Genomic DNA, 19771 nt, shown 5'->3' on the forward strand with positions numbered 1-19771 from the left:
CACCCCTAGGGCTCCATTCTGCCTTCCAGGTAGAGGCCAGCCTGAAGCCAGGGGAGCCGCAGACAAGCGCCCCGTGCTGGGTGGTCAGCACAGGAGGCTGTAACAAACACCGCGGGCGGCTGGACCACGGGCGGCGCCGCTCACACCCTGGAGCCTGGGACCCCGGATCCAGGAGCACAGGGCCGGCTCCTGCTGAGGCCTGTCTCCATGGGGTGCAGACGCCGTGTCCTCACGGGGACACCCCTCTGTGCCTGTCTCTGTCCTCACCTCCTCTTAGAGGGTCTCCAGTCAGACTGGACGAGGGCCCACCCTGGGACCCCAGTTCACCCTCATCACCTCTTCAGAGATGCCACCTCCAGAAGCAGTGATGCTTGAGGTCTGGGGGTCAGGGCTGCAAGACTTGAATTTGGGGGTCACAATTCTGCCCCGAACAGGCGGGTTGATGCCAGAAACCCAGAGCAGGAGGGGACACCAGTGAAGGCGGGCCAGGAGGGGCAGCTGGGGGAGGGGTGTCAAACCCCTGACCTGGTTCAGTGCTCAGGACACAGTCAGTGAGAAGGACCTCAGAGGGCGCTGGGGACACCGTGCTCAGCCTGGCTGCACAGAGGTGATGGCTGTGCCACAGGAAAAGCAGGAGGGGCCCAGGGCTCCAGAGAGGGGCCAGGAAGGGTGGTCGCCCGCATGCGATGAGGTCGCTGTGTCCGTCAGCCGGCCTGGGTGCAGGATGTAGTCAGGACTCCATCCTCACAGACACCAGGGACCGAGGAGACTGGACACTCCCCGAGGGAGGAGGAGGATCGTGTTCAGGGACAGTTCCAAGTGGGGGCCCAGGCCTGGGAGGGTGCTGGCCGTGCTGGGCTCTCTTCGGAGGGCATTTTCGGGGAGTTGGGTCATCATGGGGGCATGCCAGTGTTTGCCCAAGCCTTTCGGGGGAAAGGGAGGTCCTGCCGCTGGACAGCCCAGGCCTGGGCCCAGCAACACCGGCTCCAGACAGAGAGCTGCCATCATGTCAGCATGACCGCATCACCCCAAGGCCCTCGGAGGTGCTGATCCAGGCTCCTGTGGGTAGAGGGACAGACAGAGGACTTCACACATCACTCAGAGGACCAGACGTAAGACTGGGTGCTGGGAGGGGGCCAGCAGGATGGCCACGGGGTGGACACCATGGTCCAGGAAACCATCTGGCCCTGGGGGACCCGGCCAGGCCACATGTACATGAGGCCTCTCTGCCAGCAGGCTCTTGGGGGTCCCCCACACTCTGCTTCTCCCACTCAGTAACCATCTAACCAAGACGCTGACCATCCTATCAGCTGTCCAGCCTGCCCAGCCCTGGGCCCTGCCCCTCACATCCATCCCCAAGACCATCAACAGCCGCTAGCTGGTCCAGCCATCAGGAAGGCTAGGGTAGCCAACTCAAGCACTGGCTCTCTGGCCTCCTAGCTGAACACAACCCCTGGCAAGGCTACCCATGGGCCCCTGGAGAACTGACCCCACCTTCCAGGACTCCCATGCTGACCTCTCAAAAGCCACGCCACAGAGCACCCCTCCTCACACTTTCCCTCTGTCTATTTAAAAGCATTCAGAACATAAAAGTCACGAGTTGTGTTTACTTGGGCAGGAATTTTTAGGACTTCAAGCCCGGGGGCAGCACCTCAAGCACACTGAGAGAACTACTATGAGGAGGGGAGGGGAGGAGCCAGCATGTAGAAGTTTGCAACAAAGGGCAGGCAATCTGAATGTCAAAAGGTTACTGTTAATTAAATAAAATCAGAAGCCCAAGCTCAGGGACTTAGCACTTTTCTGTACACCTGAAGATACAAGAGTCTGAGTTCGCTGACATGGTTCCTTTCATATGCACCTCAGCTATCCTGGGGCCAGCATCCTGCATCTTCACATCCTGAGTTCCCTAGGACTCACCATAGGGAGTGGCTGCAGCCTGCGGGCTTCTAGGAGGCAAGTGCTCTTCTGAGTCCTGAGTGCCCTCAGGGCCACTGGCTCACACTGGAGGGACGCAGTCACTGACGGCTGCGGCAGGCTCATTCACTGATGTGGCAGGAAATACTCCGTTTCTCAAGCCAACCTCTGCACATTCCCCATGCCCCCTGAAGCCCAGTGGGGCTGCCTGCCCTTGAGCCACTCCAGCTGTGCCCACATGAGCCTGAGGTCAGCCTCCAGCTGCCTCCTCACCCCAAGAGAGTCCCGGCTCACGCCTGTCACTGTGCCACCTGGTGTGCACGCACCTCCATCTGAGTCTACACACAGAGACACACACACATCTACACACATACACACACACACACGCCCCTCAGTGTGTCACCTGGTGTACACACACCTCCGAGTCTACACACAGAGACACACACACAACATTAGCATGTTACCACATGTACACACACCTCCATCTGCATCTACGCACACACACACACAATGTCAGTGTGTTACCACGTGTACACACATTTCCCTCTGCATACACACACACACACACACCTGTCAGTGTATCAACTCCTGTACACACACCTCCACCTTCACTGACACACGCACATCTGTCAGTGTGTCTCCTGTACACACACCTCCATCTGTGTCTAAGCACACACACAGGAGTCCTGACACACGTCTGTCAGTGTCTCACCTCATGTACACACACCTCCATATGCATCTTACACACACATACACACACACACACATCCCCCTCCACAATGAGACCCCCTGTCCCAGCCTCCTGCCTTATCCCATGGGAATCATCTGAATTCTGAAACCTGATATAGCCTCAGTGGTGTGGTATCCCTGGGGGGCCCAGGCTATAGAGGGGTCAGTGTGAGTGGGACAGGGAAAGAGGAGGTGCATTGGACTGAATGTTTCCCCCGAGATCCCTGTGTTGAAGCCCTCAGCCCTAATGTGATGCCACTCAGAGGTGGGGCTTCGGGAGATGACGTGGTCATGATGGTGGAGCCCTCGGGAAATGGATTGGAGTCCCTGTCAGGACCCCCAGAGCTCTCAGCTCTCCTGTGTCAGGGCACAGCAGGGAGATGCCACCTATGAACCAGGAAGCAGCCCCCACAAAACACTGAGTCTGCCAGCACTGTGACCTTGAACTTCCTGCCCCAAGAACGGTGAGAGCGTGTCTGCCATCCACACGTCTGTGGTGCCCAGTCAGAGCAGCCAGACCCACTGAGACAGGAAACTCCTGGCCAGATGCCCCCACCCCCAGGACCCAGTTGGGTTGGCAGAGCAACACTTGGGCTACTGAGATGGGGGAGGGACCCACCACAGTCAGGGTGTGGGCACACGAGACCCCACACACTTGCTACCAAAGCCCTACCATGAGCTCAGCCTGCGTGGGCGGGCGCAGGGACTGGCCAGGCCAGGGAGTGAGGTTCCTGCGGAGTCCTGGTCCACAGGCTCCTGGCACTGCAGTTGCCAGGGCACCAGGCAGCCCAAAGTCACAGGGTCAGTCAGCCTGTGGGGGAGGGGTGGGGAGAGCAGATGGGCCACCCCCAAGAGGTTCTTACAGGCATCCCCAGATGTGTCTGAACCCCTGACAAGTGAGGGAGCCAGGATGGACACCCATCTGCCCACTGCCCCTGTGGACTCGTCAGACTGCTCTGCAGGCTGGGGTCACTGTGGCCAAGGCCTGCCCAGACCCACCCAGAATGGCCTGGTTGTGGGCTGTGGCTAGGGGCCAGTAAGTGAGGTGTGGGTCACAGCATTAGCATGGCTTCAGGTTGGGTGTTAGTGCCCACCACCGCTACCCCCGGGCTCCCTTCAAATGTAGGCTGCAGAGGACAAGCCAGAGGAGAGGCCAAGGGGGACTGTAGAGCTTCCCGGTGGGGAATCAAGCCAGGTGAGGAGCCAACAGCGTCAGAGACACAGACAATCCAGCGCAGTCACAGGACACGGCTGACACACCAGCTCTCAGGCAGCTGGCTTCAGGCTCCTTGAGTGTGTCCTCATCCTGGGAGTACGCTGGTGACCGTCCCCACGGTTCACCATGCACCCCCCATGGCTCTGTCCCTCAGTACGACGGTGCTCCCCTCCCACTGGCCTTGCCTCGGCTGCAGGAGCATGCATGGCAGCATCCACACCTGCTCCGTCCCTCCACCCTGACAATGGCAAGTTCCAGAAACACCTGCTCCTTTGGCCTGGATCCCAGAACTGAGAAGCCCAGACAGCCTGGAAGAGACACGGCCGCAAAAGAGAAATATGGCCTGACACCGCAGCCTGTTCACCTGGGGCTGGTACCATGGCATCCTGGTGAGAGCTGGCGACACAGTCATCCTCAGACACCACTGCGCAACGTGAGCTCAGCAACGAGTATAAACGTAATAACACGTCTGATGTGTGCAGAGTCCTGACTGTTCCAGAGTTTTCAGAGACTATTGTCAAGAGAAACAGAACCAACAGGACAAAGATGACGCATGCACTGCATATATGCATACAATACAGCTACACGTGTACACATGTACTACTAGGGACAGCTGTAAATACAGCAGAAGATGGATCCAGACGTAGGTGACACACGCACATCGACATACAGAGACCACAAGCTTTCTTACAAAGAGCTGGCTCTCTGCTAGCACAGGGCTGGCAGGCAGGGCTCACACACGCGGGGCAGGCCAGTGGGCTGGAGGCTCAGCCAGGAGAGACCTGCTGCTGTCTTGAGGAAGAACTCCTTCCCCCAAGGAAGCCTCAGTTCTGTTTTCAGATCCTTCACTGGTCGGATGAGGCTTGCCCACGTAGCAGAGGGTCAGCTCCTCTACTCGAAGCCCTTTGGTTGTAGGCAAGTACAAAATACCTTCACAGCAACACCCAGACTAGTGTTGGAGTGAATGGGCCCACTGAGTGGGCATATGGGACTGACGCTCACAAGGGCCTCACCTCCCTTTGTGCCCATGACACCCCATGAGGCCGGGTCACTGCCACCACCTTACCACTGAAGAAAGCAAGTGCCTGCAGCCCCTGCCCGTGGGAACCCCCTGCCTCTGGCGGGAGGGAGGTGCCAGGGCTTCATCTATGTCTTCTGAGCCCAAAGCTCCTGTTGTCTCCACTGTCCAGGCTGCCTCTTACAGAGACCCTGGGAGGCCCTCCTGGTCAGTTTCCTGCCCTCAGGACAGGCTGCCTGAGGGCATCCATCCAGCCGGGAGGCTTTCAGAGAGAAAGAAGCCCTGGGAGGTCTGTGCAGGTGCGTCCGTTTATCTGCTGGACAGCTCCTCACCAGAGGGCAACTCTGCCATCAAGCCAGCCACCGAGTGTCCCTGATGAATGACACAGGCGTGGCCTCTGACCTCAGGAAAGACAAAGCAGGGCAAAGGCAGGTGCCGAGTGAGTCGTCCCACAAGCAGTGATGTGAGGGCTGCCACAACCAGGGCTGTGAATGGGGAGCTGGGGCAGGAGGCCCTACAGCAGGGAAACAGCCCCTTCTGCGGGGTCAGGGCAAGCTTCCCGGGGCACTCCCTGAAGCAGAGCCCCAGGGCAATGGTGTGGCTGCCTTGGGTCTGCTTGTCAACGCCTGGTCTCCCGCCCTCCAGGCCACAGGACTTCCTGGACTCGGGCTGCGTGAGGCCGCGTGGGAGCACATGGCAGTGACCTGCTGAAAAGCAGGTTTCGAAACACAATCTGAGGACGAGCACACACGCAAAGGACACTCCTCACAGTGCAACTCACTCACTAGTGGGCCACACCCAGTGCAAAGGAGAGTTCAAAGTGTCACATGCATACAGTTGAATCAAGGGTGCAGAAATGAGTTCATAGGGACGTGCTTGGTGATCCAGGGGTTAAGATTCTGCCTTGCAATGCAGGGGACACAGGCTAGCTCCTTGGCTGGGGAACTAAGAGCACACATGCCATGGGTCAACTTTGCCCACACACCACAACTGCTGAGCCCGCATGCCACAATGAAAGATCCCACGCCAAGACGAAGAACAACACAACCAAACAAATGAATGCCTTCTGGAGGGGCTTTCCTCACAGCTCAGTAGTAAAGACTCCACCTGCTCCTGCAGGAGATGCAAGTTCCCTCCCTGATCCAGGAAGATCCCACTGCCCCAGACAACTAAGCCGGGAGCCACAACTATCAAGCCTGCTCTCTGGAGCCCAGGAGCCACGCCTACTGAAGCCCACACACCCCAGAGCCTGCGCTGCACAAGAGAAGCCTCCGCAGCGAGAAGCCTGCGCACCGCCTCGAGGAAGTAGCACCCGCTCACCGCAACAGCAGAGGCCAAGCACAGCCAAAGTTAAATAAATAAAGTGTTTTAAAAGAAATGAGTTTATAAATGAGAGGCAGGGAAGAAACAATTGTCCTTCCAAAACAGAGAATTTGCATTGCCATCAATTATCCATGGCTTATGGAGTTATGAAGTAGCTCAAAGACAGTGAAGATCGTAGAGCCCTCTAGGATCAGACAACCCTGAAGGGCATTCAAGACAGCACCTTGTTTTCCACAGAAAATACAAGAAGTAGCCTTTGGACCCACTGCCAAGACTTTCACAGTTTCTCCTACTAACATATACAACAGAAACAGATCCAAAATATAGAGAGAGCTCCTGCAAACCAATCAGAAAAATCAAACAGTTTGGCAGAGAAGTGGTAAAGAGAATTAAACAGATGTTTCACAAAAGATGTCCAAACAGCCCTCAAACGTTTGAAAGGAAACATGCTGGTTACCAGGGAAATGAAAGTGAAAAACCACATCAGAGAAAGTAGTTCTGATTCCAGCACAGGTGGGGCAGCCTGGCCCAGACTAACCCTTTGCAAATAATAATTATAAGCCGTGGGAGAAAAAAAAAAAACTACCTAAAAAAGGATCTGAAGGCACTGGGGAATGCCCAAAAGACACTGGAGACCCTTTGAAAGGTTAGTCTGAGAAGGTACCTGTGGCCAGGCGCCGGGTGTAGCTAGGACACGAGCAGGAACTGCAGTCGGCACGAGCATCGCATCACAGGACGCAGGGCTGCATGCAAGGGCAGCTGGGACTTAAGCTGGGACAAGCCCAGAAAAGGACAGGGCCACAGAAGGGGGCCCCCAAGTGCCGCATGCGCACTCTGCACGGACCCTCAGCTGCCCCTTCCCTGTGCCCCCCAAGTGCCGCATGCGCACTCTGCACGGACCCTCAGCTGCCCCTTCCCTGTGCCCCCCAAGTGCCGCATGCGCACTCTGCACGGACCCTCAACTGCCCCTTCCCTGTGCCCCCCAAGTGCCGCATGCGCACTCTGCACGGACCCTCAGCTGCCCCTTCCCTGTGCCCCCCAAGTGCCGCATGCGCACTCTGCACGGACCCTCAACTGCCCCCTTCCCTGTGCATGTGTAGGGAAAACTCCAAAGGGCCTGGAAGAGGCACCAACAGGAGGTCAGAAGAACTGAGGCGACCTGAGCTACCGCCAGATACAGGAATGGTGTCACAGCAGACAGACTGGAGCCAACTGCCTCCCAACAGAAAATCAATCCTTGTCTGAGGAAGAGCACACAACCCATCGCCTTTCTTACATTTAATCTGCAACACCCAGCACACACTCAAAAATCACTACTTGTGCAAAGAAAAAAGAAAATGTGACCCACAGTCAAAATACAAAGTTGTCAATGGAGTAGATAATCTCTACAGAAAATTTTTAAACTATTTACAAGAACCAAATAAAAATTCTAGAACTAGAACTACAATTCTGAATTTTTAAAGTTACTTGATGAGCTTAACAGCAGATTGAAGAAGCTAAAAGAAGGGTCAGAAAACTGCATTTCAATATAGAGATATTCTATATTTATTCTAGATATTCTAATGTGTTACATATGTAAAATACATTTTAAATAATATATAGATACACATTAAATCTGTGTTTTATATATCAATAAAATGTTTTTAATCCAATTCAAAGAACACAGAGAAAAATATTGGAGAAAATAAAGAAAAGAGACTCAATGTCCTGCAGGACACTACAAAACACTTGGAAATACGTAAAACCAGAGTCCTAGAAAGGGATGAGAAATAGAATGGGGCAGAAAAAGTCTTTGAAGAGATAAAAGCCAAAAGTTCCCAATGTGGCCAAAAGATCAATTCACAGATTTAGGAAGCTCAGCCAGTTCTAACAGTAAGTAGGATATGATACACCATGTGGAGGCATATTGCAGAAACTGATGAAAGCAAAGGTAAAGAGGATGCCTTGAGAGCAGTCAGAGAGCTGACACAAATGCGCAGTGAGCACATCACACCTGGCCTCTCAGAGGGAAAAGCAGTGCCCAGGAAACAGTAGAACGGGGAGTTTCCGCCAGAGCTCTATATCCAGAGAAAATATCATCCCAAAGTGAGTATGAACATATAATAGACATTTACAGACACACAAAGCCTGAGGGAGTGCATTTCCAAGAGACCTGCAGTAAAGGAAAGGCTAACAGAGCACCTTGTGCTAAAAGGAAATGACACCAACTGAAGACTCAGATCTACAGGATGGAAAAAGGAGCTGCAGAGACAGTAAATAAGCAAGTGCAAAAATTATCTTTCTTCTCTTAGTTTCTTGAAAAGATAATTGATTGTTTAAAAATTACCAACAGTATGTTGTGGGGGTTCTAATATGTATGGATGCAATGTACATGATAACAGCACAAAGGATGAGTTCATAAATGAAATTAAAGGTTTCAGAGTTCTAATGACCTATGTGAGGTAGCAAAATATTTAACCTAAGTTCATTGTGGTGACTTCAGGATGCACATTATAATCATGAAAACCATAATGCAAAGAGACTCATCTAAAAAGTCGACAGGGGAATTAGAATGGAATGCTAAGAAGTACTTATTAACCCACAAGAATGTAGGAAAGAAGGAATAAAGCTATAGGGAACACATTTGACAGACAAACTTTAGAGGCATTCCCACAAGATTGGAGATGTGTAGTGGGAATCCCTAATAATGTACTTTCACAGCCTTGAGAGATCCCACAGAAATAGAATCTGGAAAAACAGCATATATTAAGAAACTGCATTAATGATTAACTTTCAAACCCCAAGGCCAGACCCAGAAGGGAGTATGACTGGGATCATGAAAACATGGACCTTGGAACACTGGGTCAGCGCCAGGCGTGAACGCTGCCTATGAACTTGCTAACTGTTCCTGAGACTAGACCAGAAGAGAATGGCCTAGGGTATAAACAAGGAGATCTGGACTATGTCAGTGTCGTCCGGGACATTTAGCAGTACATGATTAACACCGCGTGTGTCTTGAGAAAGATGAGACCTGAGAAAGTCTTGCAGTCTGCAATTAGGAATAAAAGCTGGACTCGGAGTGCTCTACATGCCAGTCCAATAGAGGCTGCAGGTCCCCGACCCATTGCACCAGGTTTCGTGTTCTGTCTGCATCCTCGTCACTCGCCCCTGGACCATTGCGGCAACAGAGAGGAAGCAAGTATGCCTGTCCCTTCTGTCATGCTATGTTGCGGTGCTTTTCACACATGTGACCTGACTATTTGTGGACTGTGAAATCAAATCAGAGAGTTACCTTTTTAATAAAGAAAGAATAAAAAGCCTTTATATGGTTTAATAATAAAGGTTTTTAAATAAAAAACCTTTAATAAAAAACCTTTTCTAACAAATAAAAAAATGAGAAAAATCTATGCATTGTATATAACAAGACTAAATATTTTCATGAAACTTTTGTTTCAGTTACATAAATAAATATACGTAATATATGTTATATATAAACAATGGTGGGCTTCTCTGGTGACTCAAACAGTAAAGAAGCTAGCTGCAATGCGGGAGACCCAGGTTCAATCCCTGGGTGGGGAAGATCCCCTGGAGAAGGAAATGGCAACCCACTCCAGTATTATTGCCTGGAGAATTCCACGGACAGAGGAACCTGGCAGGCTACAGCCAACAGGGTTGCAAAGAGTTGGACACAACTGAGCAACTAAGACTTTCACTGTTCTTTCATAAATAATGTACGTATATGAACGAAATTATAACGTAAAACAAGGACTGTTTTAGAGTTATAATACAGTTATAATACAGTTTTACTGTTATAATGTCAAAACAGTTTGAAAGATGATCATTTAATAGATTATTGGAGGTCCTGGCCAATGGAATGTGACAAGGAAAAAGAAACAGGGCTGTTACAATTGAAAGGAAAGATGTGAAATAGGTATTATTTGCAGATGATATGATCATTCCCAAGGAAAAGCCAACACAATCAGCAAACTGTTAGAACTAACAAGAAAACCAGCACAATTTCTATGCAAGACCAATTTACCAAAAGTAGTCGTGTTCTTCCATGTCAGCAAAAACCTATTAGAAACTGCAACAGAAAAGACAGCACAAGCAACAGCAGTACAAAGAATAACCTGGAAAAGAATGTCCCAGGCCTTTGGAGAAAAAAAAACAAATTCCATTCAAGGGCATAAAAGAAATCTGAATGGCTGGAGAGATACACTAGTCAAGAAAGGGATGGCTTATTAAAGTATCATTTGTTTCCCAGACTAAGAGATACAGTGTATGCCAAATCAAAATCCCAGCTGCATTGGTTGGTTGGTTGGTTGGTTGGTTGGTTGTTGAGATCCATTTACAGCTTAGACCATTTTGAAAAATAAAGCAAAGAATGAAGGGTTTTGGGGAGACTGTCCCCCTCGGTGTTAACACATCCCCTAACCATCACTGAAAAGGGTGGTCTCATGCACAAATCAGCAGGCCCAAGGATTGGAGAGCACTCAGAACAGCCTGGTCGCTCCTAGGAGCTTGGACTACAGTGAGCACGGCACTGTCAGGCAGCAGGAAAGCTTCTGAGGTGAGCGGGGAAACTGGCTTCTTCCATGGAGAAATTCAACCTGCGTTTCTACTCCACAGCAGTTGCGAGGTGAATGGGTGGTGGGGGAGCCTGCTGGAATCCAACACTTACATCAGAAAGGCCAACTTTAAAGCTGAAAGAAAGGGACTGGCCGAGGCTGGCAAAGAAGAGCATCTCCCTGGTGCCGTGTGCGTCCTCCCAGAACTCCAGAATGTGACCTTGTCTGGGCATGAGGTCTCTGCAAATGTCATTTGCTTAAGGCCCTTGAGATTAGGTCACACTAGATTTCAGAGGCATGGTAAGTCCAATGACTTAAAACAGGAGGAGCTGATACACAGGGCAGATGACCACGTGAAGATGGAGGCAAAGACTGGTCGCCACCAGGCACTGAGAGAGGCAGGAGGGCTGCTCCCCTGGAGCCTTCTGGAGAGTTCAGACTCCCAGAATGTGAGGGTCCATTTCTTTGGTTTTAAGCCACCAACTACGTGGCCTTTGCTATGGCAGGCCCAGGAAGTCCACACAGCAGCCCCGAATGTGCAGGCTGGAGGGTAAATAACCGATGAATCCATCATGTGGAAATCAAGAATTTCTGTTCAATGAACAGGATTCAATAAGCAGCATTAACAGCCAAGGGATGAACCAGGAGAAGCTTATCACAAGTTGAAAGCTAGCAAGGGGGAACTTTGCTGCTGGTCCACCAGTTAAGACTCCATGCTCCCAATTCAGGGGGCCTGGGTTCGATCCCTGGTCAGAGAACTAGCTTCCACATGCCACAGCTAAAGATCTCGTGTGCCACAGCTAAGACCCAGCACAGCCAAATGAACATACATGCTGGCTGGGCACCAAGGCCTCTGCCCTGAGTGCCCGAAGCAGGAGAGAATGAGCAAAGGGGTGCCGGGGTGGGCCCAGGCGGACAGGCCAAGCCCCAGACCCACTCACACAGTGAAGGCTGCAGGGCCTGACACCACCTGGCAGGAGGCTCCCCGGTGGGGCTCTGCCCTCCCTGTGGTTTCTCTGAGAACCCTGGGTCTTTCCAGGGAACTCGGTGTTCTCCCATCCACCTCCCATGCACCATCTGTCCCTGGGCCCAAGGGGGGAAGGGTGGCACAGACCAGGACAATCTGTTCTGGGGTCCTCGGGGCCCCAACTCTGTGCACTGGGTCCACCCCCAGGCATCCAGCTGTCCCTCTGGGGTCTTCGGCCCTCCAAGGGGACCAGGCCTGACAAGGCCTCTGGCATGCGGACCTCCAGCCCAGGACGTCTTGGGTCCAGGAGACAGGGTCCTGCAGCCCAGGTCCACAACACAGAGGCAAGGCCGACACTCAGCCATCACTGGCTGAGCCACATCGGTGAGCATCTGCGGGGGACCAGCTGCCCCACAGGTCCAAGGTCATGCTGTCCTCACACCCTGGATGGACAATGGCAGCCCAGGTGGCACGGTCCACCCCAGGCTCCAGGGAAGCTCGTGTCCAGCCTTCCCCAGGCCCTCACTAGCCTGATGGGAACCTGGCTGCAGGACAGTGATAGGGCAGCGGGCACACAGACAGAGGATGAGCCTGCGGGCGGGCGGGCTGTTGCTCCCCTACCTACATCCAGCTGGACTCATGGCCCCGCACACACAGCCAAGGCCACCCCAGTGGGCCAGACCCCAGCCTGCTCCTCCTGCCAGTGTGCCCTCGGGTAGCCCAGGATCCACCGCAGGCTCTGAGGCCACCAGGCCTCGACCTCTCCCTGGAAGGGTGGCCTCAGGGACAGTGGTGGTTGTGCCCGTTGCCCTGTCCCTTCCTGGCCATCACACGACCACAGTGCACGCCAAGGGCTTACCAAGGCAGCTCGTGGCATTGAGGAGAGAGGCCATGACCCAGCAGCAGAGGCTGGGGGGTGAGGCCACAGAGAGGAGCCTGGCCTGGGACCTGCCATCACTCTGTCAACTTCCCAAGAACAGAGAGAGAAGGGAAGTTCCAGGGCTGCTGAGGCCTCCGGGGGTTCCCACCCCATTTTTAGCAAGAGCAGTGAGGCAGAGCTCCCCCAATCCCCGCCCAGGCCCTACCATCTGGATGTAAAAATAACAGCAATGGGTATTAACGACTCACCTCACCCGGGAGCCTATCCAGGGATCCTGCAGATGGCCACCACTGGCCAGACGGGCCACATCAGCCATAGACACATGACGGAGGACCCAGCACCTCGGGCGTCCCAGTTCCTGGAGCCGCCCAGACCCTGGTGGGAGAAGATACCTGAACTGCCTGCCATGGGAACACAGCCTGCAGGTCACTGCTTGTCTCTCCACTGTCCACTCCCCACATGGGGACACGGGAAAGGGAGAAAATGCTCGAAGCCGACCTGGAGGAGACAAAGGGGTCAAGATTCTCAGACAGGTCAGGGCCAGGGCAGGGACCACACACAGGGCCTGGAAAGTGGGCTGAGCATGGATCTGCCCACAGCCAGCCAGGACAGTGGCGGCCAGCCCAGGGTCAGGGGAGAAAGCTGCAGGGGTCAGTCTACATGCCAGCCAACACAGCAAGAGTGCTGCACCCATATCATCTGGCCTGAGCCACCCTGACTCAGGTAGGCCAGGCAAGACTCCTCTGGGCCAAGTGTGGCTTAGTGGACGGAGCTATGAGGAGGGAGACGAACCATCCCAGCCTCAGCTGGGCCTCACTGGCCATATGGGCTGTCTTCAGCCACATGGGACTGTGCACTGAGCTGAAGTGAGCTGGGCTGCTTGGAGTCAAGGTGATTTGGCATTAAACTGGGTGGACTGAGCCAGGTGGCTTGGAGAGATGCCGTCCTCAGGGGGCCGGGGTAGCCTGTCTTGGCTGTCCTAGACCAGGCTGGTCCAGCTGAGCAGAGCTCAGTAGTCAACTGTCCTGGGTTGGCTGAACCAGGCTGTGCTAAGCTGAACTAGGTGGACATGGACTTGACTGGACTCAGCTGGATTGAGGTGGGCTGAGTCAGAAGAAACTGGGCTCAGCTGAGTACAGCCAAACTAGAATGGCTAGATGGGATAAAATGGCAACCCAAACCTATCTGGGCTGGATGGGCTGGGCTGGGCTAGAATTTTCTCTAGTGAGCTTGCCTATCCTGGAGGGGTGGGGCTGAGTGGGGATTGGCTGAGTTGAGCTGTATCAAACTGGGTTGAGCTAGGTTGAGCTGCACTGTGCTGGGCTGAACAGGGCTGAACTGGGCTGACCTGGGTTTAGCTGGGCTGAACTGGGCTGAGCTGGGCTGAAAAGGGTTGAGTTGGGCTGAACTAGGCTAAGCTGAGTTGAATAGGGTTGATCTGGGCTTAACTGGGCTGAACTGGGTTGAAGTTGGCTGAATTGGGCTGAACTGCGTTGAGCTTGGTTGAACTGGCTTGAACAGGGCTGAACTAGGCTGAACCGGGCTGAGCTGAGCTGAACAGGGCTGAGCTGGGCTGAACTGGATTGAACTGGCTTGAACAGAGCTGAACTAGGCTGAGCAGGGCTGAACCGGGTTGAGCTGGGCTGAAAGGGTTGAGCTGGGCTGAACTGGCTTGAATAGGGCTAAACTAGGCTGAGCAGGGCTGAACCGGGTTGAGCTGGGCTGAAAGGGTTGAGCTGGGCTGAACTGGCTTGAACTGGCTTGAACAGAGCTGAACTAGGCTGAGCAGGGCTGAACCGGGTTGAGCTGGGCTGAAAGGGTTGAGCTGGGCTGAACTGGCTTGAACTGGCTTGAACAGAGCTGAACTAGGCTGGGCGGGACTGAACCGGGTTTAGCTGGGCTGAAAAGGGTTGAGCTGGGCTGAACTGGGTTGAACTGGCTTGAATAGGGCTAAACTAGGCTGAGCAGGGCTGAACCGGGCTGAGCTGGGCTGAACCGGGCTGAGCTGGACTGAACTGGGTTGAGCTTGTTTGAACTGGCTTGAACAGGGCTGAACTAAGCTGAGCGGGGCTGAACCAGGCTGAGCTGGGCTGAACAGGGCTGGGCTGAGCTGAGCGTTTAGCTCAAGCTGAGCTGGGTTGAACTGGGTTGAGCTGAGCTGAATAGAGCTGACCTAGGATGAACAGGGCTGAATAAGGCTGAGGAAGGCTGAACTAGGCTGAGCCAAGCTGAACAGACTGAGCTGGGATGAGCTGGCCTGAGCTGCGCTGGTCTAAACTGACTGAATTGGACTGAACTGTGCTGAGCTGGGCTTGGTTGAGTTGCACTCAGCTTGACTGAGTTGAGCTGGGCTGACCTGAGCTAAGCTGAGCTGGGCTGAACTGAGCTTAGCTGGATTGAGCCGGGCTGAACTTGGCTAAGCTGGGCTGAGCTGAACTGAACTGGGCTAAGTCGGGCTTATCTGGGCTGAACTGGGCTGAATAGGGCTGAGTTGAACTGAACTGAGTTGAGCTGGGCTTAGCTGGGCTGAACTAGACTGAGTTGGGCTTATCTGAGCTGAACTGAGCTGAACAGGGCTGAACTGGGATGAACAGGGCTGAGCTGGGGTGAACATGGCTGAGCTGGGCTTGGTTGAGTTGAGTTGAGCTGAGCTGAGCTGGGCTGAAATGGCCTGAACGGGGCTGAACTGGACTGAGTTGAGCTGAGCTGGGCTGAACTGGGCTGCGCTGAGCTGAACTGGGCTGAACAGGAATCAACAGGGCTTAGCTGGGCTGAAATGGGTTGCGCTGGGCTGAACTGGACTGAGTTAAGCTGGGCTGAAATGGGATGAACAGGGTTGAATTGGGCTGAACTGGGCTGAACAGGGCTGAATAGGCTGAGCTGAATGAACTGGGCTGAGCCTGAGGGGGGGGTCTGCAGAGGGGGCTGAGGAAGGCCTTGAGGGGTCTTAATCCTCTCTCGATGGGGCTGTAGTTGGAATTCCCTGGGGGTCCACAGGCAGAGAACCAGGGGGCCTGGGCTGTTCAGGGGAAGAATGGGGTGGAGGGGCAGCCGTGATGGAACAGCTCAGGGACCTGAAGGGCTAATCCACTGGCCACAGGGAGCAGGGCCCAGAGGGCAGCAGGTGGATCCACCCACAGGATGCCCACAAGGCCTGGGGTGATTTCTGGGAAGTGGGGGCTTTTGGATCCCCAGGGAGGTCTGAGTTAAGGTTGGGAGTGGGGAAGCAGCCTGGTGATTCCTGGGGGTCTCTGACCCAGGCCAAGGCTATGGGTTGGCAGAGGGGACAGACTCGTGGTTGCTGGGGTTCTCAGAGTCCCTGATCTCCAACGGGGGTCTGAGTAGGGACAGAAGAACATCCTGGTATCTCCTGGAGGTCTCTCTGGTCCCCAGGCACTGACAGGGGTCATGGGCTCTGAGCACCCACCTCCAGGACGTGGGTTGGCACCTCCATTCAAGTGTCCTGTGTCCAGGCACTCAGGCCAAGGGCAGTGACTGTCACTGCTCACTTGTGGGGTTCCTGGTGGGTTCAGGAGGTGGAACACAGCTGCTCACTGGAGGGGTCGCTGGAGGGGTCAGGAGGTGGAGCACAGCTGCTAGCTAGAGGGGTCCCTGGAGGGGTCAGGAGGTGGAGCACAGCTGCTCGCTGGAGGGGTCAGGAGGTGGAGCACAGCTGCTCACTGGAGGGGTCACTGGAGGGGTCAGGAGGTGGAGCACAGCTGCCCACTGGAGGGGTCACTGGAGGGGTCAGGAGGTGGAGCACAGCTGCTCGCTGGAGGGGTCAGGAGGTGGAACACAGCTGCTCGCTGGAGGGGCCCCTGGAGGGGTCAGGAGGTGGAGCACAGCTGCTAGCTAGAGGGGTCCCTGGAGGGGTCAGGAGGTGGAGCACAGCTGCTCGCTGGAGGGGTCACTGGAGGGGTCAGGAGGTGGAGCACAGCTGCTCGCTGGAGGGGTCAGGAGGTGGAACACAGCTGCTCGCTGGAGGGGCCCCTGGAGGGGTCAGGAGGTGGAGCACAGCTGCTAGCTAGAGGGGTCCCTGGAGGGGTCAGGAGGTGGAGCACAGCTGCTCGCTGGAGGGGTCAGGAGGTGGAGCACAGCTGCTAGCTAGAGGGGGTCCCTGGAGGGGTCAGGAGGTGGAGCACAGCTGCTCACTGGAGAGGTCAGGAGGTAGAGCACAGCTGCTCGCTGGAGGGATCAGGAGGTGAAGCACAGCTGCTTGCTGGAGAGGTTCCTGAGGGATCAGAAGGTGGAGCAGAGCTGCGCTCTGGAGAGGTCAGGAGGTGGAGCACAGCTGTTTGCTGGAGGGGTCCCTGGTGGGGCCAGGAGGTGGAGAACAGCTGCTCACTGGAGAGGTCAGGAGGTGGAGCACAGCTGCTCGCTGGAGGGGTCCCTGGAAGGGTCAGGAGGTGAGAAAAGGACCCAGAAGAAACCATCTATCCCTCAAGGCTGGAGCAGAGCCCCAGTGTTCCCTGAGCCAGACCACCCCACCTCAGCTCCACAGCCCACCCCAGGTGAGCAGTCAGCCTGGCACATATGGGTGAGAGTCCTGAGACCAGCGCTGACCCTGGTCCTGTCCCCACAGCCTCCATCCAGGCTCCATCCATCTACCCCTTGAGGCTCTGTTGCACAGAAGAAGCCCGTGTAAGGCTGGGCTGCCTGGTCAAGGACTACTTGCCAGGGTCAGTGACTGTGACCTGGGACACAGTGCCCCTGGATGGAAGCACCCTGACCTTCCCTAGCATCCAAATGGCGAGCTCCAGTCTCTACATTACCACCAGCCAGCTGACCATCTCGGGCGAGCAGCCCAAGGAGTTCACCTGCAGAGTTTTACATGCTGAGACCAACTCCAACTTGAATAAGACCATCAGCACTGGTGAGCCAGGGCTGGGGTAGCTGGGAGTAGGGGGCGGGCCAGCCAGGCTGGAGGAACAGGGAGGAGAGGCTTGGGGTCTCCAGGAGCCCAGCCCCACGCCTGCCACCTCTGCCCCCAGAGTGCGCCAAGAACTTCAGCGACCCCTCAGTGAAGCTCTTCTACTCCTCCTGCAACCCCAATGGCGACACCCAGACCACCATCCACCTCCTGTGCCGGATCTCCGGCTACACCCCAGGCAAAATCAAGGTCACCTGGCTGGTGGATGGGCTCGAGTCCGAAGAGCTGTATGCACGATCCGGCCCCGAGATACAGGAGGGCAATCTGACCTCCACCTACAGTGAAGTCAACATCACACAGGGCCAGTGGGTGTCCGAGAAAACCTACACCTGCCGGGTCAACTATTACGGCTACAACTTCGAAAGCCACGCCCACAGGTGCACAGGTACAGCCCTCACCTACGCCAACACTCAGACACCAGGGGCTCAGGGAGGAGGGCGGCCAGCCTCACACAGGCCCCTCTCGCACACAGCCGAGTCCGAGCCCCGTGGCGTGAGCGCCTACCTGAGCCCACCCACCCCCCTCGAGCTGTACGTCAACAAGTCACCCAAGATCACCTGCCTGGTTGTGGACCTGGCCAACGAGAAGAACTTAAGCCTGACCTGGTCGAGGGCAAACGGGAAGCCTGTGCACGCAGGCCCCCCTGAGATCAAGCGTCAGTTCAACGGGACGGTCACCGTCACGTCCACCCTGCCGGTGGACGTCACTGACTGGGTAGAAGGCGAGACCTACTACTGCAAAGTGAGCCACAGCGACCTGCCCACGGACATCCAGCGATCCATCTCCAAGGATGTTGGTGAGCGGCAGGCTGAGGGGAGGTAGGCGGGCCTCCTGAGAGAAGCCTGACTAACCACACACCTGTCTGCAGGCAAGCGTCTGGCCCCCAAGGCCTACGTGTTCTTGCCAGACGGAAAGGAGCTGGAGAACGAGGAGGAGCTCACCCTCACCTGCATGATCCAGAAATTCTTCCCCAGGGACATCTTTGTGCGGTGGCTGCATAACAAGGAACTGATGCGGGCAGACCAGCACACCACCACACAGCCCCACAGGGCCGACAACAACACCCCAGCCTTCTTCGCCTACAGCCGCCTGGCGGTCCCTAGGGCCAACTGGAAGAGGGGCGATGAGTTCACCTGCCAAGTGATCCACGAGGCACTGCCCAGGACTAGGACCCTGGAGAAATCGGTGTTCATTAACAGCGGTAAATAACGCCCAGCCTCCCGCCTGCCCCTCTCCAGGGGCAGGGGAGGGGCCAGTGGGACCTTCTGTCCACTGTCAATAAACACTCTGGTGCCTGCTCAGAGCCCTGGGCATGCCTGTTCTTGGGGCTCGTGGGCTGTGGGTCAGGGTGGTGGGGGGGGATGGCCCGGCACAGAAGAAGGGAAGGCTCGGCAGGCAGACAGGGCTGAGGCAGGGCTCTGTCCAGCATCACTCTCCATGTCGAGGCCCTCCCCCTACCCGACCATGAATTCTGCCCACTCAGCAAGTTCTAAGAGCCAGAGGGTGGTCCTAGGGGAGGGACCACAGAGACCTCAGCCTTTTCTGGGGGTCTCAGACCCCTGGGTGGGGGGCCTCCACCAGAGGCTCCTGCCAGCCCCTCTGGACACAGATAAGCCCCCAAGCGCCCAAGTCCAACAGCTCACACAGAGGCCCTCCAGACAGAAACGGGTCAAGTTAGACCCGCACACAGGCGCCAGCATGCGGGTCCCTCCACTGTCACCTCCGAGGCACAAACAGGCCAGCTGCACACGTGGGCTAGTGTGGGGTCTGCTCCTCCGGCCTCCACCTCTGAACTCCCCGCTACCCACGCGGCCCTGCTGGGCCGGGCTCAGTGCCCAGTGCCCCATCTTGCTGCTTAGCCTCACTCCACTCTGAATCGGTCTGGGACACACCCATCACTCTCAAGCACCCTCAGGCCACCATGTGCACTGGTGCCAAGGCCCCACACCCATCCACTGCCAGGCACAGGCAGCGTCCCACACACTCACAGGAGGCCCGCCTCTCAGCCAGGACACAGCCTCACACCCTCTCAGCCAGGCCACACCCTCTCACCCTCTCAGCCAGGCCATATCCTCTCAGCCAGGCCACACCCTCTCACCCAGGCCATATCCTCACACCTTCTCATCCAGGTCATATCCTCACACCCTCTCACCCAGGCCACACCCTCTCACCCAGGCCATATCCTCACACCTTCTCATCCAGGTCATATCCTCACACCCTCTCACCCAGGCCACACCCTCTCACCCA

The 19771-nt window shown here is 55.4% G+C and overlaps 1 gene segment (V, D, J or C); it reads left to right on the forward strand.

The window, feature by feature from the left end:
* Nucleotides 1-17127: 17127 nt before the first annotated feature.
* Nucleotides 17128-18827, forward strand: LOC147348828 (immunoglobulin heavy constant epsilon-like). The segment is given in 4 exon segments: nucleotides 17128-17467; nucleotides 17586-17909; nucleotides 17997-18320; nucleotides 18393-18827. Coding segments are annotated over 4 exon segments (1329 nt in total).
* The last annotated feature ends 944 nt before the right edge of the window (nucleotides 18828-19771 follow it).

The sequence above is a fragment of the Bos grunniens genome, chromosome 21, assembly GCF_055505025.1.
Source record: "Bos grunniens cultivar Pamir isolate PY7600 chromosome 21, Bosgru_T2T1.0, whole genome shotgun sequence".
Classification (NCBI taxonomy): Eukaryota; Metazoa; Chordata; class Mammalia; order Artiodactyla; family Bovidae; genus Bos; species Bos grunniens.